Raw genomic sequence first — 15385 nt, forward strand, 5'->3', positions numbered from 1 at the left:
ACTGAATTTGTTATCCTGTTTTCCTACTTAATTCCCAGACTGTCAGGAGAATTATTAAGCTCTTGAAGGCAGCGAGTTGTGTGACCTGGGTGTAGGCATTCAGGGGGGAAAACTTCCAGGTTTTGGTCATAAAGGAACATTAGGAACATTAAGCATTCTTCATAACAAAGCTTGATTCTTTTTTAAAACCCCAAAACTATACAATGTCTTTTAAGAAAGAATATGGAAATATAGTATGTAAAGTGGTTTTATACAATAAATAATCTTTCTATAAATGTACAAAATCAGTTATACAGCAAGTAAGAAACGGAGACAAATGCAATAACTGAAAGATATATTTAATTTTATAACTGTAATAATTTATTTATGAAATATATCCACATATATATAAAATATATCATATGTTTTGGCAAAGACCTCCCTTTCTTGTTTCAAACAAAAACAATTACCACTGGTTTAAGCCCTAACTAAACATTTTTATTGTTGATTTCTTTTCACTTTTATTTTGGTCTCCATCTTTCTTCTTATAAAATATAATTTAACAACATGGGGTTAGAGTTTAACCTACGTGCCTTGGGGAAAGTCTGCAGGAAGGTCAGTCAACCCCCCCCCAAAAAATTTTAACATCACAAGTAAGGGATTTCCTCTCTTTTTAAATAATATAGAAAAGGATTTGCAAAAGTTACTCTTTTTCCCTTGCTTACTCTTGCATCCTTGTAGCAAAAAAAAATCCATAATTTCTGAAGAAATTGTTTACTCTGAAAAATGTCCAGGGTTGGACTTACTCCTTATTGCCAAGTTTCCAGGTTATTTGGTGATGGTGCTTCAATGGAGAGATAAAGGTGGGATTTGCAGCACTGGCAAAGCCCAGGGGATGTGCTGTGGGCGTAGGGGCCTGGGACGGCAAATGGCCAGCACAGAAATTACTCTGATGGCATGAAGTTCCACTTTCCTACCCTTGCATCTGTAGGAAAATTCTTTGGGATGAATCACTGAAGTTCTGTTCACCAACCACAGTGCATCCCTAAATAATCACTATAAGTGTTTCTGAATGGAACTTCCAAGTGCAGGAATAATTTGTGCCTAAATTAGGTAATTTATTGAATACTCAACGTATACTTGTAACTTGCTATAGTTTATAATAATATTTATATTAGCCATTCATATTTATTCTGCATAGATACTGTCATTTAAACATCTGCCACAAAGTTACAATATGATGATTCAGGCTTGCATACATTAACAAGAGAAATAATTTGTATCTGTTTATTCTTAATGAGAACTCATGTAGAGGCAATCTCCCTCTAACTCTCCACATTCTCCACTTGCAGCTGCCTGCACAGAGCTGTGGATGGATTCTTCAGACACAGAGCAAGCAGTAAGTGGAACAGTTTCTACTGTACTTGTTTAAATCACAGAGAGAAACGTTTCCTGAAGCTTTGCATTGCTGAAGTTTGGGTCTGCCTTTGAAGTTTTCCTCAATAGTGATACATTCCCTGCCAGGTTACATGATAAAGATTATCCTTTTCTGAGGCTCTCTCGAGGGAAGAAAAGCTTCTTCATACAGGTTCCCATGCCGTCAGAGTGGCACTGCTGAAACAGAAGTGTTGCCTACTGCTGAATTCTCCACTGGCATCACACTGAAGCATCAAGTTTGTCCATCTCAGGGGAGAGTTGTAGTTTAAGTTCTTGTTTCTGAGCTCCAGCAAATAAATGTTAAAGCTTTAAAGAAAACAAACAAACAAATACAGCCAAACTGCTGAATATTCAGCGCTAAGTCCCTGGTACCTGATGGAACTGTGGCTCCCCTCCTTGCTCATGTGTATGTACACAGAGTGAACTCTACACAGTTGCCCAATTAGCTCTGCTCAAATAGTCACAGCAATAAATTCAGCTTGGGGACTTCTAATCCAAGTGCCTCCCTTCATAGCAAAAAAATTGGGGTAATGGTGTGACTCTTTTAGAAGTGGCAATAATAGAAACTGGCTATTAGGTTACAGTAACCTCTTTATACCCAACATCAAAAGCACATTTACTTTTCCCTCCAGATGCTTCTTCCACAAAGGTTTTCCTGTTTCTTTGCCTTAACACTTCAACTTTTACTGGAGCACTGCACTGGGACGTGTAGCTTAATTTGTTGCAGTGCTAAATGAGCAAAAACATGATAGACAGGAACAGCCCTTGCCCTAAAAAAAAAGCCAAAATATGTATTGGCTTATAGCCAAGTAATCCAACTTTTGAAGGAGTTACACCAACACAAGGAAGGTTGTAGCAGTTCTGTGTAAAGTTTATTTTAAAAATTAAATTAGGAAAAAAACCCCCAAACAACTCATGGGCCAAATTCTGTACTTATTTAGGAAGGAGTGATAATATTCAGTTGACAGAATTAAGGGTTCTGCAAGTACAAAGGACATTTATGGAAAGTTATTATTTCTTGTCAACATTAAGCATCTGTAACATACCTGATTGTTCAGAATACTCCAGACTCTGTGCTACTGAATGAAATTGTGTTCCTCTTCCCTGCATTGGTCTTTCTCCTCTGTCTTTTTCATTGATCCGTGATTTCTGTAGAATAGAGATTGCCTAAGCTTGTCACTGTGTTCTCATCAATGTCCCCATTCATGAAATGATCATTTCAAGCTCTTTGTTAGACTACATAAAGCATTCATTTCAAAAGCACCACATCATAAAAAGAAACAGCAAAAAGAAAATTCCAAACAGTACTGGCTGGGTCTGGCCTCTTTCCTCCACTTATTAAACTCTGATGTGACACAGGAGTTTTCTTGCTTTTTTTCTTCCTATTCACTCCCCCATCCCACTGAAGGGGGAAGTGAACAAGCATCAGTGTAAGCGTTTGGCTGCTGGCCAGGGTTAACCCACCACAACTGCAGAGGGGAATTTTATTTAAAATCAGTATCTTTTAATCAGTTCCACTTGATAAATGCAACTTGATTAATTTATCTCCATGAATGAACTAATCATGTGGCCAGATTGCAGTGTTAGGGAAAGATACTCACCTTCTTCTGTCCTGCATTCTTCTGCAAAACTGCAAACACTGCTTGTCATGAGCATCTGAACAGGAACATCGGAATGAGGACTGGGAAGTACTTTGAGTCTGGCCTATAGACCTTTTGCCTCTAAAGCTGCCTCTGTAGTTAGACAGTCCATATGGCACAGTCCTCCTGTTGTGAGAATCACAAGTATTGTGTATTTTAGGAAACAATTAAAATTATGTTCTATGTCTTTTCTATTTTAGTGAAGAGATCTGTGGATGGAAAGCAATAAATTGTAGCAGAAAAATCAAACCCTATGCTCATGTAACTTCTGCTCTATCAACTCAGGCTTTCACCAAGTTACAAATTAGCAGACAGTCAGCTCTACTGGCAGGATTAATTGGCAACTACACTGTCAAAAAAAATTTGGAATACCTAAGAGGTGATGCAAATACATCCCCAGGTTATTGTTTATTTTACTCCTTATTCCTGGGTCGTGTTGGTTTCCCCACTCAATGCACAAAATTTATTACATTCAGTGCTATGGCTGGTCTAAAGTGACAGGAGCTGTGCTGATTTCACCAGATCAATAACATTGTGTAGTTGTCATGTAGTTCATGGTTCTGGTCCTGATTTGCCATTAATTTTATCATCAAGAAATGGAGAAAACTGTCAGCATGATTCATTTACAGCATCATGTTTGGAACATGACCCCTGGAGTTACAAGTGTGAGAAACTGCTAGATAATCCTCCCTGGATGGCTCTACCTTTCTGTGAGAGATCCTATTCTGTACTGCAGCACACCAAGAAATAGTAGGAGGTACCTCTCTTTATTTCCCTGTATGATTTGCTCTTTAATGGGTTATAGTCAATATTATTATCAGAAAAGGACATGGTTCATCACTGCCTGCTAACATCCCCAAAAAGAATTGGATAGTTTGGATTGATGTCATAAATTGCTCTCCTCCAAGTTGTTAAAGAATCTCAATCAACAGCAGCTGTACTCCCCATGAAACTTCTGGAGTCTCATAAAAGTTCCTGAGGACTTGAGGGATGGGCTAAGCAAGCCACAAATCCACAAAAATTAAAAATCTGAAGAGAATCTCACATTCAAAAATGAGAACGAGGGGAGGAGTGAAAAAAAAAAAAAGGCAGGGAAGAGGAAACCAGAGTCAATCTAGAAAGGTTACAGAACAAAGCCTGAATAATGAGTCTGGAACCACTACCTTCGCATAGTTCTGCTTCTTTCATTTGCTTTCATAAAAACATCATTAGGCTGCTAATGGGAAAGCTGCAAACTTTCCATTTTCCCACACACATGGTGGGCTGAAAGGTTCAGAAACATTATTTTCCTAATCTCTGCAATATTTTTGATGCAGCATCAGTACAGTTGATGCAAATCATTTATTCAAAGCCTCTGCACTCACAGCACATTTGTAACAGTGCACCTTGTCTTTCACAGCCTGAACCTATCAGAGTTAAACTGATCATAAAATCATCCTGAGAGAAAGTCACAAGCAGTATTTCTGTGTTCAGAGCCCAGGAGATGGTTTTTCTCCAGCAGATCCTGGTCTGTCTCCATGCAGAAACTGCTCCTTATTTCCACCACTTTACTCCTATGCTGGGACACTGGGAGAGACCAAGAATACCCATATTTGTCTTAAAAGACTTTGGGATTTGATTTTGGCCTCCGTTCTCAAACCATCATTTAAAAAGCTTTTTGTTGTCTTTAGGATTAGGAACAAGTCTCATTTTATAATTTAAGAGTATTAATAATTCTATACTGACATCTGCTTTAGAATAATGTGAAATGGCTAATGTAGGGAACTTCTGACATAAATAATTGCTCCATAGTCGTATATTTTACACATTCATGTTCTTTATGAAGTAAGAACTGGTATTTAGAGGCAGGAGCAAGGGAAAGTTCCTTTATTTTTAACAGTGGCAAACCCTCTATGAAAACTGTCTGGTAAAATTCTGTTATTTAACTTCCTGCTCAAACTGAGACTGAAATGGAAAGATGAATTTTGTGTGTTTTAGACAAATGTGAGAGCCCTGTTTAATGACAGATAGTTTGTCAAGGCATAAAGAAGCTTCTTGTAGCTTTTGCAGACATCATCCTACATTATGCTAACGAGACATAAAATACTGTCATATGTTATTCTCATTATTTAAAGTGATTTCTTGTTCAAAAGTGCACTCTTTCAGAATATGATACTGGGCTTTTTTACTCTAATTCTCTAAACCAAAAGCTCTGTGGGACTGTGTTGCAGTTTGCCCTGTGTCAGAGGCTCTGCCTGAACAGCCAGAGAGAAAGAAGGGCATGAGTTTTATTCTTAATTGCTGCAATTTGCAAATTAATGGACCAACAGAATTGTCATCAACTTTCAATTTTACCTTAATCCAGCACTATGTGAACTACAGTGATTGAGGAAGGGGCCCATTACCAATCTGCTGCCTTTCCTGAGACAGTAAATTCCAGCAAACAGGGAGGAGTGAAGAACATAATTACAATTACGAGTGATAAGAGCCATGAATCACAGCCTTAAGCAAAGGAGGAAATTGGTATTTTAGATACTCCTTCTGATCTTTCTAATGAAGTACTTTATGCTTCATAGCTTAGAAAAGTATTCAAGGCTACCTCATTGTCAGTGGACCAGAAATATGTGCCAATGCAACTACATTTTCAAGTATTTCAAGTTTCAAAGAATTTTAACCAGAATATTGAAGTTTTGTGTAAGGTAATGTGCAGATTTTCCAATCAGATAGAAATACAATAATACTCCCAATTTGCCTGGTTTTGGTTTCTAATCCAAAAATTCAAACCCAAACCAGATACACTTCAATAGCAATCCAAAGTCTTTCTGACAATAATCACAAAGAGCTTGATTACTTGAATATATACAGGGCACTCTATGTCCCCTCAGTGAAGATGAAAATCAGCTGGAGTAGAGCAGAGACAGAATTGTGGGGATCCTGAATTACCAGTTCTTTACACTGTGTTTCTTGTGGTTATGACCCAGTCCCTGGCCAAAGTACTGGCTAGGAGCCATTTACTAATCTTTTGGAAATTTCTCTGCAGCATCCACAGGTTTTTAATTAATTTATTTTTTTAAGGCTTACATTTCACAAGAAAATTTGAATTCCTGACCTTTAACTCAGTATGCAGCATTTCTTCCTCTAGGAGAATAAAATTCTCCTGAAGTAAACTAATATGGGTTTCAGTATATTTAAAGCTAAGGTGTGCTGTGAGTCCTTAATGCCTTTCTTCTCTAAAAAGTAGAGAATAAGCAAACCTAGACATTTCTGAATCAGGCCTTCCAAGGTACTACTTTGAACTGGTATCTGATTTGCAACATCCAAATCTGTGATTTCTCAGGAATTACTCTCTTTTGGGGGGTTCACTATGATTACTCCAGCCAGACAGTGGTTGCATAAAAGTCTGCATGCTCAAGTTTTTAAGCTTTTTCTAACAGAGGCAAGGTCTGAGTTCAAGGAAATAGTTTATTCTTCAGTATAAGCTATGTGTTCTTTACTCTGTATGAAAAAACAAACAGAAAAAAAACAAAACCAGAAAAACAAAAAAAACCAAACTAGCACAACTCTCCAGTACTTGCAATTATTCCATGTGTTGTAATTATGCTTAGTCAGTGCAACAGATAATTAACCAAAGATAATCCTATGTGTCACAGAGCAGCACAAAACTAATGAAAGCACAGTGTGTTCTTGTCAGATTGTATATGAGATGCTGAAATAACCGAGATTATTTCTGTACTTTGTGTCCACAAAACACAAACATAAAAGCTCTCCCCCTAAAAGCCAGCTAGCTCTTGGTGCAAGGTTTTGCCATTAAATTAAATAAATAAGCATTTTTTTTGTTGAAAAAAGACAAGAAGTACCAAGTAATTGCTACCAGGTGATTGTTCCACTGAACAGCCATTTTGAACCAGTGAAAATTTTTCACAGAAGAAAACTGCCTATTGAAGGATTAATGCCTTCAGGTTGAATTGGAAAGGATGATTTGCCTGAGTCCTGCTGTCCCCCACTCACAGTTAATGCTCAGCATTCAGGCAGACAAATCCAATTGGTTTATTTTAATTTTTATAACATGTGGCTGAGTTTCTCATGCTATGTTATAATGGACCTATGAGCCACTATTATTTTCTACTTTCCCAACCACTTAAACACAGTAGATACCTCCAGGGCACTGGCGAGTTTCAGCCAAAACAAAGGGATGAGGGGGTTGCAGCAATCATCTTAGATGCTGTGATTTCAGTATTCAGCAATATATTTTCTGGCACATACCCAGGCCAGCAAGGCTCCCAACAGTCTCCAGTGTTTTCAGACAATCCCAAAAATATGTGAGATCCCTGTAAGGACCACTGAGAGCAAAGAACACAGAAAGGAAGCAAAATTTACCATCCTCCAAATGAGACAAAATGTCTCCAGAACCAAGGATGATGCCTGGGGGAAATAACAGATATTTCTGTGTATATTTTTGTATAAAGGCACTGCAGTAGCACTGTGTAGCTTTATAGATGAAGAGATTATTGGCTGCTCTGGAAGTTGGTTCCAGCTCTTCCTGTAATAGGTGTGGTTTTTTAAGAGTTCACAATAGAGGTACCTCCCCTATTAACCCATCCTTATCATTATTTAAGGAGTAAATGCCTGACTGGATGGTTTGGTCATCCTGACCACATTCTCAGAAGCTGCGCTTTTTTCTGAGTAACATTTTGCAGTTAAAGTTATTTTCAGATGAAACAACTTTTATCCTTTATAGCCACACCTTTCTTTTCCACATCCTCAATTTAGTAGTAGTCAGTGCTCCTAGATACCTGCCCAGCTCCTATTATACAAAAAGATACACCTCCATGACCGTGCTATCTTATCCTTTAATTAATACTTGCTAATTCATGAGGATGCCAATTAGTTTTAGTCCATTAGTTACAGCTAACTTAGGTAATAAGCCAAGGATTGCACACATCTGCTTCATCATCCAGGTTCACTGACCACGTGAGTTCTTTGATTTTCCTCTCCCTGGGGCTTCTTGGTCCCAAGTCAGGCACTGCGAGAATCTGGGGGCTTTTTATCACTCTCCATCCTCCTCCTGTAGCTGTCTAAGGGATGTTACAGGTTTTGTTTCTCAAATATGATGAGAACAATACCTGAGTTGTTGAGTGAAAAGCTGGGGTATATTTCTTGAGGTAAACAATATGAAGCAAGCCTGGAGGGGGTGTCCACTAACACCCCAAATCCCCAGAGAGGCTGGGTAGAGCTCACCTGACTTAATAAACTGAGCCAGTGTTTCACAGAAATACCTCTCTCAAAACAACTCTCAGCATCTCCTTTAGTACCTCGTATCAATCCCAGTCTGCTCCCAGTCCTGTGGCAAGATACACGATCATTAGTTTAAAGAAATAAGTAAACTTTGGAGCAGCATCTTCTGTCTGCCAGGCCCAAACTCCCATTATTCCTTTTCTCCCCCTGACTGGCAGTCAATATTATTAGTTAGTGGTTCTTACCACTTAGCAGTGGTGCGAAACCACTGAGGTAAATCCCAAAAGGGAGAGTAGCTGGGAAATATGGATGAAAGGAATCAAATTAAGATTTTTTTCAAGCTAAAATTCAGAGTAAAGCAGTGCACACAAGGAACACACACTAATGCATGTTCCTACCTCTCTCTACAGAGCCTGTATAGTTCAAAATCCACCGCTGGTTTTAAAACAAATAAAACAAAAACCTGGGGGAAAATAAATGCGTGGTGTTAAAATGTAAGACTGGTGAAAGTGACTGTGGTTTGACAGCCTTCAAGAGTGTTTACTCTTAGAATTAGGCCAGCAGGAGCAGCAGTAGTGAAATTTCAAAGCCCTGGCTATCAGCGTGTCTCATCCCTGACCTCCTCTTCTCAGGGCCATCTCCTGCAGGGATGTGGGATTGTAACTGCAGAGCCAAATCATTTCCAGTCTTTCCGAGAGACTGCTGTAAAACATCGGTCCTGGGAGTACTGTCAGTAAGCTCAGAGGAGATATTCTACTTCTAGACTGAGGAGGGCATGCAAGCTGTGCACACTTCAGACAGTGAGCGACTGAAAGTTTGAAGGCAGAACACAATTTAAATATGCAAGAATACCTCTTTGAATAGAGAAGCCTAAAATCAAATCAGTTTGTCCACAATAAAACATAACAATTACAGCAGGAGCCTGTTACTATGTTCAGTAAATCGGTTTGAAATATTCTTCATTTGAAATGAAGACTTCGCAAGACAAAAAGATTGCATGTGAACACGTGAACAGTAAAGACTGCAAAATCAGGGCAAGCTTCATTCAGAAAAATAAATCAATTCAACAAAGATTCATCACTTCAGTTTTGGCACTTGGTTCTGATGGTTAACCATTTGCACTGTTCAGCTGACAGATCAGCTTCCTTACTTGAGCTTTCTGGCTGGCAGCCACTGTTTTATCATCAAGCCTTTGGCTAGCAGGGATTTTCAATCTGATCTAGAGTTTATAACCACCTGTTTAATTGTTTTGCTGAACAAGAGACCTTTTTTAGCTGTGTACTTTTATTTCCAGTTAAATACAGGACACCATCTACATTTATTTATTGATGAATATAATTATCCAGAATTGGGGTAATTATAATAATTTAGAACATCACTTAACGTCCATAAGGATTAAAAGCATCTTAAATTTTGTTATGTGGGCTTCTGTTCAACAAAACTCAATCACCAAAGAGATGCAGGTAACAAAAAGATGTTATGAAGGAAAAGTTGGCCAGCAGAACACGCAGTTAGAGCAGAATAACCGCTGGGTTGTATTAAGTCTTATCTTTTGTAACACCAAGACATCATCTGTGTGTGTAAGTAAAACTGTGAGTGAAGTGATGATAGGGTACAAATTGTTTCCATTCTAAGATGACTTTCTGATGGCAACCTAAGTCAGTAATGAGCAAAGATCATTAACTTGTAACTGTTGGAGAGCTGGGTGCAGGTGGGATCTGCTCAGTCTGTTTAGCTCCTGACAAACCCATTTGTCATCACTTACAGCAATGACCACAAGAATTTAAGTGTTTGAAAAGGCTTTCCCACTCCAGCCAGTGGTCACCTGAGGTCAGGAAAACACATTTCTATTGGGAACTATCTGGAGCTAACTTGTTGCTAAGGATTATATGACTTGCATGAGCCACAAAAATAAATATTAGAGTGACAAAACATCAGATCTTTCCAATGTCCCCATGTGCTCACCATGGAGCACTCACCAGTCCTCTGGTCCTGAGTCCTCTGTTAAGTACAGAGGACCAGAGCAGCAATGCAGTGTTAGATCAAAATCTGCCTTTCACTTTGTCCATCCAATTTTCCTGATTCAGAAATTCATGTAATTGGGAGACAGAACTCTAAGATCATCATGTAAGTGGGTCTTTACAGTGAGGTCACAGAATTTCATTCAGTTACTCCTCTTTTGAACATAATAACAAATACCAAAAGGACATGTCATTTAGGAAAAAAAAACCCCACCACTTTTGGTTTGATTTAGACCCTTCAAAAGAAATGTTCTTATTTTTGGTGCTTAGCTTGAGTGATGAATTCTCCTTTGGAAACACCTGGATTGTTGGCATAAATTCTCATTACACTTTTATTTTAGAATTGAAGACCACTTGAGTATCTGATATTTTGCCCGCATGATACTAACACTTTCTTAGGAGTTGTCACCTTTTAATCTATCACTCATCATTCTGAGCATTGATAAAGCTTCACACCACAACATTAGCATTATCAATTGAACTGTTATTAATTAACTGTTATTATTGCTGTTGGATGCACAACCTCAGTTCATGTTGAAATACAGGACCCCTCTGAAGAAGTGCAGATCTAAAAGTAGTCTTGCTCATATTTTTTTGCTTGCCTATATTTTCTTCTTTAACTTAAAAAATTAAGCACCAAGCTGGGTCTGTATTACATCAGTGGGTACTGTTTAAAAGACACTTCATTCTTTAAAATGTGTCTGTAGCTATAGATCAAGATAAGCATAATTAATCACTTGACCAAAAAAAAATACATTGCAAATTAATTCCTGGCTAATCAGTCTTATCAGTGAGTTTACCAGCTTTTAATTACCTTTGTTACACAACGTTTGTCTACACCACATAATTGCATTATTCTGTTCTGACTTACCTGCCTTTCTTTAGGTCATCTTCTTTTCCACTTTCCCACTGTTCCCAGAATGAAAGACTCACTATATAAAACAACACTGATGCTCTTCGTGGTCTGGACTAACAGCAGTGGTTCATAGTCAAGTATAAAGCAATACTCAAAACATGTGTGCAGAGATAATTTCTCATCTAATTGGCAAAAGCTGCAGGGAGTCAGAGGCTCCACAATCTGCAATTTTGGGCTTTTCTACAACTGCCACCCTGCTGATCTAAGTGGTTTCTCAGCAGGGATAGAAATAGACCTCCTATTGTCACTCTGCCTCCAACAGCTTCAATAAAAACTTTAACTGCTTTTCCAGAAAAGGAGGAGAGGCCATGACCGAGATTTGTTTTGAATATATTACAACAATGCTTAACAGCTTCTGTTGGGAAAAGCAGAAGAAACCAGAGGAGGAATTAAAGTTTGTCTTTAAAGTGTAGAGGTATGAGTAGCCTGAAAACAGAAAGTACTGAGGAATTTTTGTGGGGAACAAGAAATGATAAAGTGAAATAAATAAGTTAGGGGGAGATGGAAGGAAGGACAATTGTAGCATTTGATGTAAGGGGGAAAAAAAGTAAATAAGCAAGAAAAATATCAGAATCAACAGATGTCAGGAAAACTTCTCCAAACTTTAACACCAACTTTCTGGCCTCTCACTGTGTGTATGATTCTCCAAGTTGTGTTGGATCCAAATTTTTAGTAAATATAAAAACTTTCCACAACATGTGTACAAGAACAATGTAAAAGCCCCATTTACAAACAGCCAGCCCGTACACATCTAATGGTTACTTCTATTTCAAAGAAGTACTGTAACTTGCTCGGGATATTAAATTGCCCCAGCAGGCCTGGTTCCTTCCATTCACGTCCAGAAGAACCTTTTGACTTCCTGAGACATTATTCCAAGTCACTCATGAGAGCAGGATTAGTGCCTGTTCATGGCACATGGAATCTTAAATCCTGCTTCTCTTGCACTGAAATGATCCAAAATGTCCAATACACTTAATGTAATGTTTACCTCTGCCCTGGGAGCATTCCTAGGAAGAATCCTGGGATTTTTGAAAATCACAACTGTGCTGTTTCAGCGAGAGATTTGTACCTCTGCCACCTGTCCATGGAGCAGAACAGCAATGCTCAGTTCAGACAGAGTCCAGGAAATTCAGTCCCTACTGGACTAATTCCAGACTAATTTCACAATCATCCATCCACTCTTTGTCAACCCAGAGGGCTCCCAGCATCCTGATTCTCCCAGTTCCAACAGCGTTGTTACATTATACAAGTTCATGTCTTTGGAGAGCAGTAGCTAAAATGTATCATTCTTTGTGAATATTTAATATTGAAATTGAATGTATGCATAGAAATGTCCCATCACATGGCATAAAATTATAAAAAGGGAATTTCCTAGTCCTCACATTAAATAATTTCAGGTTAACCTATAACCAGCAGGGGTTATATTTTATGTACAACTGACTTCAGTTAAGAAAGCAAAGACTTAGAATCCCAGCTGTTTAATATTTGGATTATTATACAGACTTCGTTGCTAATTCTACAGGTATCATGAAAATGTTATATACCTCTACCTCTATTTTCTTTTTTTTTCTCTTTTTTTAATAATATTTGCACAAAGCTTTCATGTAGGAAAATTCTCCACATCACTGAATTAATGCACACTAAATAATTTTGTCATTGGAATGACAATTCTAAGTCCTGTAGACTTAAAACAGGATATCCTAAAAAAAAAAAAAAAAAAAAAAGAGGAAAGAGGAGTGTGTGTTTAAAATTAGCAGAAGTCTATTTATTCAGTGCATAGGGGAAAAGGAATGTCATTCCCCCATTTTCACTGGTGAGCTCTGACTTAAATTTACTGAGTCATAAATATTTGGCTAAAATAACCCTAAGTAATCCTGGGGTGGATTAGTGCAGGTATGGAACTAGAAGAATTGAATGACTTGTGTGAACGTGATACTTACAGGTTGGTAGAAGTTCAAAAGACGTCATCAGACATGGCCTCTAGCCAGGACACACACGTGAATTTACAAATTAAGTGCCCTAACCCCCATTTGACTTAACCTATTTTACTGCTACTTTCTATTTTTCTACTCCTTTTGTTATTTTAATCTCATTAAAAGCTTTGCAATCAATTCAAACGCAGGCCTGATTCATTACAACTGTTCCCAAACTGTAGTCACTGGAGTATTTGGTGGTATGTCTAGAAGTTCACATCACAGAGTCTGAAGAACTTTAATTCTTGAAGTCATTTGTTTTCAGGTCCATCTGATCTCCTGATTATTTTTTTACTGAACTGATATCTGTGGTTGCTACAGGAACCTATTAGCCTGTGAGAATCTTTACAAATCTGAAGTCTGTTTGAGTTAGTCAGCAAGACAGGATACATACAGTAGTGTAGGAAAAGGAGGCCTCTAACCTTTAGGATGTAGGCAAAGTGTCACTTTTCCTGGATGCTTTCTTCCCACTAAGCACTGTCAGTACAGACAGCAGAGCAGCTTTTCTGCACGTGTGCTCCACCCCCACCGCCCTGTGTGGAGCTCAGAACTTCCAATCCAGGGGAAATGGCTTCAAAATTTGTTTTTATTACGAGTTGAAACAAAAGCTTGTGTTTCCGTAGAGCACAGTTGAAAAAGACTTTCTTTTGTAACAACTTAAAATCTGGCATATTGAATTTTTCAAACATTATCTTAACGTCTCGGTATTTTCCCATATTAATTTGTACCAAAACTAGTATAGTTGCACGCACACACACTGTTCTTGCTTTCCCAGCGGGTGAGTTGTTAGAAACAGATTTCTCATGCGGAATCGCCGCTTTTCCCTCCTGTCCCCCATGCCCGGCACACCGCGGTCCCTGTCCCGGTGTCGGCGGCCCCCGGGCCGGGCAGGTGCCGGGACAGCGGCGCTCCGGGGGCTGGGGGGGCTGCGCTGGGCTCCCCCCGTCCCGCCCTGACCCGGCGGGGGCGGCCCCGCCTCCGGCTCCCCCCGCCCGCGCTGTCCCCGCGGGGTCCCCGGGGCTCCGCCGCCCGCCCGCCATTTCCCGCACTCACTCGGGGGTGTTGATCCAGATGATGTCGAGGTGGCAGTAGTACACGCACTCCTTGTCCTTGTAGGTGTAGCAAGTGCAGCGCCGGGCCCGGTGCCGCAGCGCTCCGCCGTCCCCCCTGGCCTCGTCGCGCTCGCGGTGTCCCGGGCCGGCCGCCGGCAGCGCGGAGCGGGGCCGGGGCAGCGCGGACCCTGCAACAGCCGCGCTCAGCTTCCAGCAGCTCCCAGCGCCCCAACCCCGCACAGCCCCCGCCCGCAGCCCCCCCGGGCCGGGCCCGACCCATCCCCGCTCCCTGCGGAGTCCCGGGGCGCCGGGAGCACCGTTATGTTTGTGTCCGCCCCGGCTGCAGCGCCAGCCCGGTGTGTTCGGGTTAAACCTACGGACGGCCAAAGGATGCCTTTGGCGTCTGGTTCTTTACCGCGCACCGGAGTGGGCTGTTGCTTACAGCCTTTTGGAAGGAGAGGGGAGAAAAAAAAAAAAAAAAAGGCAATAAAAAAAAACCTACCCAGCCTTTCTTTGTGTGCATGCGTGGAAGTAGGCAAAGAAAGAAATTCACGTTACCTGCAGTTGACGTAATCGTAAGTCCAAAGAGGAACAATAAACCCAGCTCCATTAAACCCAAATTGCACGCTGGTTAACTGCAGGCAGAGGTGAACTGCAGGCGCGACTGAACCGTTCCAGGAGGAATCACTTCAGGCTGGAGGCAGGGAATATCCCTGGGCTGGCGGCACTCGCTGCTCCCGGGAGTTAGTTCCCACACGGAGGTGTGATTAGCACTTCTCCCTCGCAGTTATTTTCCTCCAGTGCAGACTTAGTCCTGAAGAGGAGAGTGTTGTCAAAAGAAGGGAAGATCCATCGCTTGGCTTTTCCCACACACACCTCCCACCCCACCCCCAAATCTATCAGCAACCGGAGCTGCTGTTTTCCAGCTGCAGACGCCTCCCACCCGCCGACAGCTGCCGGCCTCCCCCGGGGCGAGGGCCGGGGGCGGGGGCGGGCACGGCCCCGCACCGCCCCCGCTTCCCCCCGGCAGGTAGAAGCAGGGATAGGGCAGCACATCCTCCCGGGAACGCCAGGAGAGGCACAGTCTGGTGAGCTGCTCATGCTGCCCTTAGTTCATCGCTTTTAAATGACCTGGTCTTGTGGTCTTGTTGCT

The 15385-nt window shown here is 40.7% G+C and overlaps 1 protein-coding gene across 1 annotated transcript; it reads right to left on the reverse strand.

Annotated features, from left to right (window-relative positions):
• Window positions 1-337: 337 nt before the first annotated feature.
• Window positions 338-15161, reverse strand: EDN3 (endothelin 3). Its single transcript, XM_048322056.1, has 5 exons — window positions 14791-15161; window positions 14234-14420; window positions 3018-3182; window positions 2463-2565; window positions 338-1722 (listed from the first exon to the last, which is right to left on the reverse strand). The coding sequence occupies exons 1-4, from the start codon at window positions 14840-14842 to the stop codon at window positions 2493-2495; spliced, it is 477 nt and encodes a 158-aa protein (XP_048178013.1). The 5' UTR covers window positions 14843-15161; the 3' UTR covers window positions 338-1722; window positions 2463-2492.
• Between the last annotated feature and the right edge of the window lie 224 nt (window positions 15162-15385).

Source organism: Corvus hawaiiensis, chromosome 17 (genome assembly GCF_020740725.1).
Source record: "Corvus hawaiiensis isolate bCorHaw1 chromosome 17, bCorHaw1.pri.cur, whole genome shotgun sequence".
Classification (NCBI taxonomy): domain Eukaryota; kingdom Metazoa; phylum Chordata; class Aves; order Passeriformes; family Corvidae; genus Corvus; species Corvus hawaiiensis.

What these genes read in the sequence shown, in the direction of transcription:
- EDN3 (XM_048322056.1), bottom strand. Translation starts at nt 14,842, where the DNA reads ATGGAGCTGGGTTTATTGTTCCTCTTTGGACTTACGATTACGTCAACT. An exon ending in ATCTGGATCAACACCCCCGA is followed by an intron (nt 3,183 to 14,233) that starts GTGAGTGCGGGA and finishes TTCTCACAACAG; the next exon opens with GAGGACTGTGCCATATGGAC. An exon ending in AGAATGCAGGACAGAAGAAG is followed by an intron (nt 2,566 to 3,017) that starts GTGAGTATCTTT and finishes TCTATTCTACAG; the next exon opens with AAATCACGGATCAATGAAAA.